This window comes from Phallusia mammillata, chromosome 5, assembly GCF_965637545.1.
Source record: "Phallusia mammillata chromosome 5, kaPhaMamm4.hap1.1, whole genome shotgun sequence".
Classification (NCBI taxonomy): domain Eukaryota; kingdom Metazoa; phylum Chordata; class Ascidiacea; order Phlebobranchia; family Ascidiidae; genus Phallusia; species Phallusia mammillata.
In genome coordinates this window covers 22,830,364-22,840,717 of record NC_137256.1, presented here as the reverse complement: position 1 = coordinate 22,840,717, position 10,354 = coordinate 22,830,364, and the positions used below count along the sequence as shown (strand labels likewise).

Sequence of the window (10,354 nt, the reverse complement as noted above, 5' to 3'; positions counted from 1 at the left end):
CAGACCACAAACCGTAAGAATAGTGGGTTCGTAAATTTAGCTCTCCCTTTTGCGATGCGGATTTAAACTGCTACGTCATGCGTGACGTGTTGTCATGAAAGTTTACCTGATTAAAAACAAAAATAAAAACACGTAATTTGTTGTTATTAGCTGAAAATTACAGGTTTATTTGTTGCGCTATTGTAATACAGTGATATTTTTGCAAATGCGTTTTAATACGTTGTATTTTATCACAGATATATTAAAAACTTTGTCTATTGTCAATATTCGTCGCAAAATGTTACCTAAACTGTTACTCTTTGTTTTGATTACGTTTACTATCGTAGGCACGTCTTATGGAAAATCGCTAATGATGATGGTAAAAAATGGTAAGTTAATAAAGAACACAATTTTTCGTTGTGATGTGTTTAATTGCAAAGATCTTTCTTGTTTGTCAAGAAATTTGTAAATGACATCTGTTTTGTAAACTTTGTACGTTGTTAAACAAATTACATTTTTGTGGTTGGTTTTGTGCTTTTCGTTTGGTTTTTGCACAAAAGATAAAACAGCAAATCCCCACTTTTTCAAACAATATAGTTTCATTTTATTTGTTGTTCGAAATTTGTTGAAACTGAGTTCCATTACATTTTCCAACTGAAATGCATATACCCATTTTTTATCAGATTACAAAATATTATTTCATTTTTACAGAAAGCAAAGATGGTGACGCAAATCCAAATGAAGAGGATGATGCAGCAAAGAAAATTAAGGTGATTCTGGATAATTACAACTCATATTTGCCCGGCTTTTTTGTGACCTACCAAAATATGCAATTATCCAGAATATTTGCTTAACTAATAATGGAATCCAGTATGTATAAACAAGAATTTGCAATTATTGTAATGAACCACCGCTGTGTATATTTGTGTAGTTTGTTGCCAATCATACTTCTAATTTATTGATTCAAAACAGTTAGGCGATATATGTATATTGTATAATATTCCATTTCTATTTTTTGACTGATTCTGTTATATCTTTAAGAAATTTTTTTTTCTCAGTTATAATTCTAAATTTGTTTATTTAAAAAAAAAAGTGTCAATGTTTTGCACAGACTGAAATTGAAGATGATTTGGCCCCACCAAAACATCTCGATGCAGTAAAAATTGGACGTGATGGGAACCTGAACTCCAACTTCCACAAGGAAGTCTTTCTGGGTGAAGACCTAGACAATTTTGAGAATGGGAATTATGAGTTAAAAGATCAAAAGTCAAAACTAGAAGAAATCTTTCATTTGTAAGTGTTTGACAGTTAAATACAAGTTTTAGTGTCAAAAACAAGGTTACCCAATGGTTATAAAATAAGAAATAATATAGTAACACCTAAAGCATTTTAAATTGAACTTACAATACAGCAAGGGAAAATCGTTTTGAGAAAATTACTTTTTGCCAGTAGCCCAGTACAGATTAATGGAAATAGCTTTATTTAATGTTTAGTGGAGTATCTACTTTTTGTACAATTTTATTCAACAGTTTTGTACTTTTTTATATTTTAATAATTCTGGTTTTATTTTTTTGTTCCACTTTCCATAACTTAGTGAGTGTAAGCCTAAACACATCCTGTCTTCCATTTAATTTAATGATAATTATCCACTTAGCAATTGGTATTAGTGTCTTGATTGGTGTGTGAGTTTTTGCCGTTCCTGCTATGGCCATGTATGATTGCTTCTGGTGTATTTATGATTGACTGCTGGTTATGCCTCACAACTGTATGTATTTTCCAAGCAGTTAAAACCATATTAATCACTATTTAAATGATTTGCAAAGACTTGTGTCACTGATAAGGGGGAATTGCACTTTGAACATTGTACTTTGTGCATCATGTTATTTCTGTACAGATAATTAGCTGACATTACTTGTTAATGTTTAAACACTTGTTTACTTTTCAATTTGGTAAAATGGAGAAAACTTTACAGCTAATCACTTTGCAATATAATGTAAAGTTTTAAACTAAAAGAATACTATATCAGCAAATGGCTTGGAACAAAGTTAGTGCATTTATGATACTAGCTCTTGACATGGCAATTGCAAATACGTACTGTTTATTTGAATCACTATTTGTAGCCTATTAATATTTAAAAAATGTATAATTTGAAAATAACTTATAATACTACAAAAAATAATACAATGCTTTTTCATTATAACTTATAAAAAAATGCTAATAACTTTGTTTAAAAGATAATTTTGCAATTAAATACATTTAGCTACGTAATTAAAATACGGTGGCCCCCAATTTTTGGAAGCATCACTCAACAAACTGTGTGTCCTATTTTGCAGAATTGATACAAACAAAGACAAACACCTTGATAACTCTGAACTAACAGCCTGGGTTCTCTCAAAGACAAGAGAACATTTTGAAGAAGCAAAGCGAGGAAATGCTCAGCAGTTTGCAAAGATTGATACTGATGGTGACAATCAAATCACTTGGAACGAATACCTCGCTGAATTTCTGGCACAAAGAAATTTTGACAAGTATGTGATTTCATACACATATTTAACTAGGGGTCACCAAACTGCACCATGTGCTCTTGGTGGTTTTGGTAAGAGCTTGTAAGCTATCTGGCCCTTTACCTGCTCTATTTTGAAACAAGTTTGATGGCCCTTGCAATAAATAGTTGTACTTTATAAGCTACTGCAAAGAATGTAAGACTTATTTCTTGTAAGTAAGCAAGTGAAGTGATTTACCACAATCTGTGACATGGAATGTTATTAAATAAACCACTAACCAACAAAAATTTTAGGAAAAGTGTTGCTGAAAAGTTGAAAAACAGTGAAAAGATAGAAATTAGTAAAGATGTTGAAGATGAGGTGGAAGATGCAAGAGATAAATGGATGCAGGTGAAAAAAAATCCATTGTTTTACCCAATGATGAATACCTTTTTTGTGTGGCAAATTATATCTTTGGAAATTCTTTGTTTGTGTAACAAAAGCTATAAGATATGGAGCTAATGCATTTGATCATAATCTGATTTTCATGTGAGTGTTTTAATTGCAATCTTTTCTATTGAGGTTAGTTTGCTATGGAAGAATCCATTTATTTGCATAATCTGCTTTGTTGCATATTGAACTCCAAACTTCAGTATATCTCCAATTTGTGCCCCTTTATTATTACAAATGCCTCCACTGTATATTTATAACCACCACCAAAAAATTGTTTTTAAATTCCAGTCTGCAAGTGAAGGAGAGACAGACTTTCTTACTTCAGAGCAATTCCTTGACTTCCAACATCCTGAAACAAGCAAAGGCATGCTTCAGTATCTAGTTGAAGACTTTCTGCATGACATGGGTAAGGAGACTGTTGCACTACATGTTCTTATGCTAAGGACAGCAATAGCAAGCGACATTGCTGGGTTAAACTAAATTGAAGTAATAGACAGCTTATTTGAGCATAACACATTCAGGCAGTGTCTGCTCATTGTGGACAAAAATGAAACAAACAAACAACAACAAAGCCTAGAGGATAACTTTTAAAAAGTTTAAAATCCACAAGATCCTTGCTATGCCTTGAAAGAAAAATATCCCTGGCTCTAAAGTTAAAGCGCCAAAGATCACATAGTTTTTTCCAACCTTCCTTTTTGTTACAAACACCAGTCACAGATAGCTTGTATATAGTGAATGCATTGTAGATGTTTTAACAATTACTGTTGTGATCAATGGTGTAAAGTGTAAAATGACGTTATACAGTAAACCCTAGTTGATCTGGACCCATTTGGACCAAAACTTTGTCCAGATTAAGCAAAGATCCGGACTAAGCGATGTCGGTTAGTTCATGCACACTTCAAATCTTTTGTACCTCCATTTTTTCCGATTGGGAAAAGATCCTAATTAACTGAATCTGATTTAACTGAGATTTACTGCATAAGCACACTTGTTTTACTAAATTTTTCACAGATATTGATGGGGACGGAGAACTTTCCATCCACGAATACATGTCAGTGGGTTCGGATGTTGATGTCGACACACAAGCAGATGAATGGGCACAAATCAGAAAAAAAGAATTCCGTAATGTCATGGATGTGAATCATGATAACAAAGTCACCAAAGACGAACTTGAGGTACCATATTTCAAAATTTTAAAACCCGTATTTTAAACGGTTTTGTCTACTGAAATGCCATAGATTTTACTTTTGATAAAATTCAAAATGTTTTTGTTCACTTGCACCAAACTAGTTTTTGCAAAGTGATTTGCACAAGTGCTGTTAATAAGTAGCTTTTTTTGGTCATTGGCCTTGCATCAACAGTTGTTGGACTGTTGAATTTTAAGCTTATGCTGTCAATCAACAAAAAACAAGGTTTTGGTGTTTCTTTAGGGGGTTGTTTACACATAAAAATTATATATCTTCCTTTTGTGCTTTTTTTACCCAATCATGTGTTTGTGGTTTGGGTTGAAGTTTGTAAACTATTAGGATTTTCTTGCAGAAATACCTGGACCCACTGAGTGAAAACATGGCTGAGCAAGAAGCAAGACAACTTATAGCATTTGGTGATGATGACGGTGATGACAAGCTTTCATTGGACGAACTGCTTGAAAACAGCGAGTTCTACACTGGTAGCAAACTTTACAACTATGCGAAGAGCGTACATGATGATCTGTAGTTCCACATTTTTGAGCAAATGACATATCCTTCCTTTTTTGAATGCAGCTTTGCTGTAGTAACATACAATAGCCTGATAAGACTCTTAACCAATGGTTTCAAACCATTACTTTGAATATTAGGTCTCCAGCATAATTTTACCAGAAGCTTCTTGGACAAAATCAGTTGTGGGAATAATTCAGTTTAGGATTAAAGTGTAAGATTTTTTGGCATTTTTTAAATTTATAATATGAGGTTGGGAACTGCTGTAAACCTGTGTATACGGTTATTTTTTTATGTTATGAAAACCAACGTTGCAGTTTAAGTAACTTCATTCTTTTCAATGACCAACGTTGCTTGCTAAAAGCATTTTTTATATTTTTGTGCCAATTCCAAAAAGCTCTTAAGTTAGTCCAGAAGTATGATGTTTTAATGGTTGTTTGTTAAACAACTGCATATGTAAGTTGAACACAGCAAGCGCTTTGCATACTGTAGTTTTTGTACATTATTATGTTCCCTATGTTTCAATATCTAGTTTTCTTTCTCTGATTGTTCCTACAAAAAAGCAAGTACCCTCACTCGTCAAACGAGTATTGTTAATTTTTGTTTCCCCTTTTAACTGTTAGTTAAAACACTGAACAGTTTATGGATGTCATATTGAGCATTTTTCTACTTTTCTTGTATCTTACTTTAATTTGTGTTTTAGTCTATTTATCTGAAGCAAGTATCCTGCGTAAAATAAGGGTTGCATTTTTTCATGTTATTGGTTTTATGTGTAACATTTGCTCCACTTGTAATTGCTGATGTCAAATATTCTGCAGTATCCTTAATTGAGGCAAATTTTATCGCAAATGAATTTTTTGTGCCTTGTTGTTAAACCCTACAAAGTTTTTTTGTAACTGTTTTGATCTGCTGGCACCTTTTTACGTTTTAAGTCTGGCAATGATGGGATCACAATAGTACGGGGCCTCACTGGTTGGTTTAAAGCAACGTTTACATTTTTATTGCATTACAAAACTTCAGCTTAACTACCATACGGTATACAAGCTTTATGGCAATTTTAACATTTTGTGTGTTCAATGACATATTTCAGCAACAGTCACGTTTTCCATTTGTTAAACGGTATTTTATTAACATGAATATTTTCATCGATAACAAAGCATGTTAAACTGTCAATTTCATAACCCATGACACTTTCATGCATTTTCATTGGCAAGCTATGTTTCTTACGGCAGTTACTTAAGCTGTCTCCACTTTTTGTTTTTCTTGCCTTTTGTTAAAAAAATTTTGATTGCGAACGGGACAGGGCGCTTTAAGCAAATGCTTACGTAACTGCATGTGGAAACTTGGCTTAGTCTGGATTTCAGCTAACATTGTTGATTGTAAATTTGTCCGAATACCTCCAATTCACGTTTGGCTTTCTGTGATATCTTTATCCACTGAAAGTCTCATACTGTTTGGAAGTTGTGTCGTGTGGTCTGTCGAGCTGGCTACGGCAATCACTATGTACGAATAAAATGCATTTCTCTGCAATGTTTTATCTTTCAGTTTATTTTATAGGCAAACCGGCTCTTTAAAGTTTTGTGTGAATTTACAATTGATATTCATAGGACGCTTATTACTAGAGACAAAAAGAAGTGTCACTTTTTTATTCCTGGGAACATACGCAATACATTAAAACGCAACAGTTATCAAATGATAAGAGCGGCTGGTGCTTGGTTTTATATGTACGAAGTTAAAGCACTCTCCTACTAATAACAAACGCAGCGAACACCTTAGTTCACTTTATTTAACCATTTTCTGTAAATTCCTGTCAATAAAAAGGACTATCATCGGAGACACACAAAAACAAAAATTAAGAACCATCGAGGAAACCTGAAAGGACCGGTTAAGGAAGACTGTAAAATTCCTGCAGGCATTTTTGCGAAGAAAGGAACATTTGTGTTTGACAAACACTTGTTTGTATCTTTTTTGATTTTGAGATTTTTTCTTTCGCCAATGCAATAAAAGGTATACTAAATAAAGGTTTGTTACTTAAGATATGATTTACCAGAGATGCACCAACTAATAACAACAAATCCAAATCAATGACGTCATTATTATGTTTGGTTTTTATTATTATTTCTATGTCGAAAAACAGTATCCATGATCCTATTCCTGTTGCTGTAAGATTATACTTGGTAAATGTCTGATTATTTTTTGGTGATTTAGGGCAATGTTGGTTAAAGTTTTGTAGCTAGCATTTTGTAAATTAAAGTACATTGAGCATAGTATTAGTGTAAGTAGACATTTCCTGCACAGACTAATGTTGAGGCCGTTCAGTTTTAGAGTATCAGTAAGTGCTTTTTTGGGGGTCTCGTCTAAAACTGCGGGCCCACTTGGCCCACTTGGCCCGCTAGGCCCAGCACTTGGCACGCCCCATGCAATAAAAAAAACTGCGGGCCCACAGTTTTTATACTTGTGAGAGACGCGACAAGCACTGGATATAATGGGCCCGCGTTTTTTCCCTGCGAGAGACGCGACAAGCACTGAATATAGTGGGCCCGCAGTTTTTCCTTGCGAGAGCCGCGATAAGCACTAGATATAATGGGCCCGCGGTTTTTCCCTGCGAGAGACGCGACAAGCACTGGATATAGTGGGCCCGCGTTTTTTCCCTGCGAGAGACGCGACAAGCACTGGATATAGTGGGCCCACAGTTTTTATACTTGCGAGAGACGCGACAAGCACTGGATATAATGGGCCCGCGGTTTTTCCCTGCGAGAGACGCGACAAGCACTGGATATAGTGGGCCCGCAGTTTTTCCTTGCGATAGCCGCGACAAGCACTAGATATAGTGGGCCCGCGGTTTTTCCCTGCGAGAGGCGGGCCAAGCACTAGATATAGTGTGCCCGCAGTTTTCACACTTGCGAGAAGTGTGCCAAGCGGGCCCGCAGTTTTTTAATTGCATCCATGAAGCGAGCCAAGTGCTGGGCCAAGCGGGCCAAGTGATCCAAGTGGGCCCGCAGTTTTAGACGTGACCGCTTTTTTTGTTATTTTTAGAAGTTTTGCTGTTATACTGTACAAATTTTGCCCAGTTATATGGCAAATAAACGATGTAACTTGTAAATAAAAGGAATATTATATATTCAGTTGCCTGTTCCAATTTGGTTTGACCTAAATAGCCCAAAACCTAAATTATAAACAAAGCATATTGGACTGTTTTTTTCCAGATTCCAGACATTTTTCTAGACCTTTTTCACATGTACAATGTCACACCGAAGTACCTTATTCAAAAGAATGAACCCTAACCCTAAATACTTTTCAATTACTTATTACAGATAAGGACAATTCTTCACTATTTTTGTACAAAGACATTGTATTTCTGTTCAAGTCGGTTGAAATGAGTGGACCACTGCCCCCTCCCCCTAATCAAAGGCGAACAGGGAGAGCGCCTGCATCTCATCATCCTTCATCATTGCTAAGTGACCAAGAAAATAACAGTTTGTTCGGTTTACTGGGAAAGAAATGTGTTGTAAGTTGTGATTTATAGGTTTTTGACTTTTCTTTCAAAACTATTTTAAGTTTGACTTTAATAGTTTGACAAAAATTATTGCTTTACAAATTTCACAGAACACTTTAAAAGTTTGCCAAAAAATCTTTTTTAAACAATTTTGTATGTTTTTACCCAGAACACTGTTTTTTATCGCTTTCCATTTGTCACTAGAAACTATTTTTGTTGATTGTTGTGTTTGGATAATAGAGCATTGCCTTTTTATTTAAAATATCCAATTCATGCCCTTAATATGGATAAAAATAATGTATGACACAATTTTGTTTTTGTTAATTTTTAGACCCTTGCAACAGCAGTCGTTCAAGTTTATCTTGCTCAAAATGGTAACAAGTGGCAGAAAAGATGTACAGGAGTATGTTGTTTTGTTAAGGACAACCCCAATCGTTCATATTACATCCGAGTTTACAGCATCAGAGTAAGGGACTTACAAATTACAATTGTATTTGAAACTGGACTCAAAAATGGAGTACTCCACATACACAATTCTGGATAATTGCATATTCAGTTGTATTGTAATGTCAATCCTTTGTAAACAACTTGGTTAATTGCATGTTCTGTTTAATAACATAAAATTGCTTGGTAAATTGGATGTGCGATTGGCAAGATTTACCTGTAGCACTACTAGTTCATGTTTCCGTATTTTGAGAATTACTTCGTTTAATAAGCCTGTTTTTGTACAGAATGAATCAAAGTTATGGGAACAGGAACTTTACAACCAGTTTAAATACAGCACCCCGCGTCCATACTTCCATACATTCGATACAGATGTAAGACTAATTATTCAATTGTTTATTAAAAAAACATTCTGAACTTTTACCATAGGTAGCATTGATGCTGTATTTCTAAAACATCATAGTTTAAAAAAAAAAAAAAATTTTTTCTGTAAGTTAAAACTAATCCATGTTTATTAGAAATGCAGAGCAGGCCTTAACTTTGCCAGTGAAAATGAAGCTATGAAGTTTAAGAATGTCATTGAAGACAAGATACGCAACAGACAAGATAAACGAGGTACAACAAGTTTGTCTTTATGTGGCTCAAACTAATCACAATTGTTAGAGTAAAATTAGGTACTTTTGTTTATAGATTTAGTTTTACACATAAAACATTTGCAAGCAATTTATTCTGTCAAAAATTGTGTGTGTTTCTGGATCCTGTGTATTTCATTTCTAGTGATAGAGTGGTTGTGTACTATGCAATACAGAGCTTTAGCAGTGCTTTGGGAGTTTGTTAATGTTTTATTGGCGTGAAAAGGGCTTTTAAAATTAAATTGATGTGGTAACACGTTGCTTATTGGATCCAAAATTACATATTTGCCCAACAAACCACTATTGCTTGGTCCCAGGAGAAGAAATCCTTTACTGCTGCAACATAGTACATTAAAGTGGAATTAAACATTACTTAATCCTCTTGATAATTACATATGACTCAGGTACTGATATTTGAATGAGGTTATTTGAACTATGTGTGTTGTTTGGCATTTGAAGTGCCGAATCAGGTTTGGTCTGTGCTGGTATGCAAAAATGGTGTGACCTGGTACTTTTATGCCAATGGAGTTGGTCTGTTTGTTTGCCGACGAGCTAGCTGCTAATCTGCTCGTATTTTTGTGGACTTTCACTTTGATAAGTGTTTGTTTTGGTTTCGGCAATCAGATATGCAAAGGTTGTCTGCGTTGTACTGCATTCCCCCAATGTTTGCTTTCTGACAACAGTGTTTACCCTTCTAGACCTTACTGTTCTGTGTGTCCTGTTGCAATTGGTCCAATTCCGAGCACACGCAAAAGCAATTACCCCTTGCATAAGATTCGTGGGGCGTTTTATGGACACTTCAGTCGCAGTTGCTGGCGCCCATGCCCACATGACGTCATTGCGTATGACGACACATCCTGTGCAGTTAGCTTCCGCACCACTTAGCAACGTAGTTTGTGCGCTTTGCATGTTGGTGTCTCTGGCTTGTCGCGCCTGTTTGTTTCCAGCAAAGGGGTTGCCAGCCAGTTATCTATCAAGCCTTCAAACTTTTTTTACCGTGGTCTATTCTTACTTCCTTGTGAAATGTATTAATGAGTAATACGTTTTCAGTCCATTGAAAATCCTCAAAACAAATTTCCAGCTATGATTAATGGTCGTGATGAAGGTTGGTGCCACCAATTGTTGAATGCAAAGGCAAAAAAACATACAAGTGTTGTTTTTGTCAAAATG

General features: G+C 35.0%; 2 protein-coding genes across 2 annotated transcripts; both read left to right on the top strand.

The window, feature by feature from the left end:
* The first annotated feature begins 218 nt into the window (after positions 1-218).
* On the top strand, positions 219-6,142 carry LOC145228339 (45 kDa calcium-binding protein-like). The gene is made up of 8 exons (XM_080093374.1): positions 219-368; positions 691-749; positions 1,091-1,272; positions 2,313-2,507; positions 2,777-2,873; positions 3,204-3,321; positions 3,927-4,090; positions 4,455-6,142. Exons 1-8 carry the CDS (start codon positions 278-280, stop codon positions 4,629-4,631), a joined length of 1,083 nt encoding a protein of 360 aa, XP_079949500.1. The 5' UTR covers positions 219-277; the 3' UTR covers positions 4,632-6,142.
* A 1,846-nt stretch (positions 6,143-7,988) lies between these two features.
* On the top strand, positions 7,989-9,202 carry LOC145229704 (actin nucleation-promoting factor WASL-like). The gene is made up of 4 exons (XM_080095037.1): positions 7,989-8,120; positions 8,440-8,574; positions 8,840-8,926; positions 9,071-9,202. Exons 1-4 carry the CDS (start codon positions 7,989-7,991, stop codon positions 9,200-9,202), a joined length of 486 nt encoding a protein of 161 aa, XP_079951163.1.
* Positions 9,203-10,354: the final 1,152 nt, after the last annotated feature.

Bases quoted from the DNA above. Each gene is read 5' to 3' on its own strand.
- LOC145228339 (XM_080093374.1), top strand. From the start codon at position 278: ATGTTACCTAAACTGTTACTCTTTGTTTTGATTACGTTTACTATCGTA. The intron at 1,273-2,312 runs GTAAGTGTTTGA...CCTATTTTGCAG, and splicing joins CTAGAAGAAATCTTTCATTT to AATTGATACAAACAAAGACA. The intron at 3,322-3,926 runs GTAAGGAGACTG...AATTTTTCACAG, and splicing joins AGACTTTCTGCATGACATGG to ATATTGATGGGGACGGAGAA.
- LOC145229704 (XM_080095037.1), top strand. From the start codon at position 7,989: ATGAGTGGACCACTGCCCCCTCCCCCTAATCAAAGGCGAACAGGGAGA. The intron at 8,121-8,439 runs GTAAGTTGTGAT...GTTAATTTTTAG, and splicing joins TACTGGGAAAGAAATGTGTT to ACCCTTGCAACAGCAGTCGT. The intron at 8,927-9,070 runs GTAAGACTAATT...CATGTTTATTAG, and splicing joins TCCATACATTCGATACAGAT to AAATGCAGAGCAGGCCTTAA.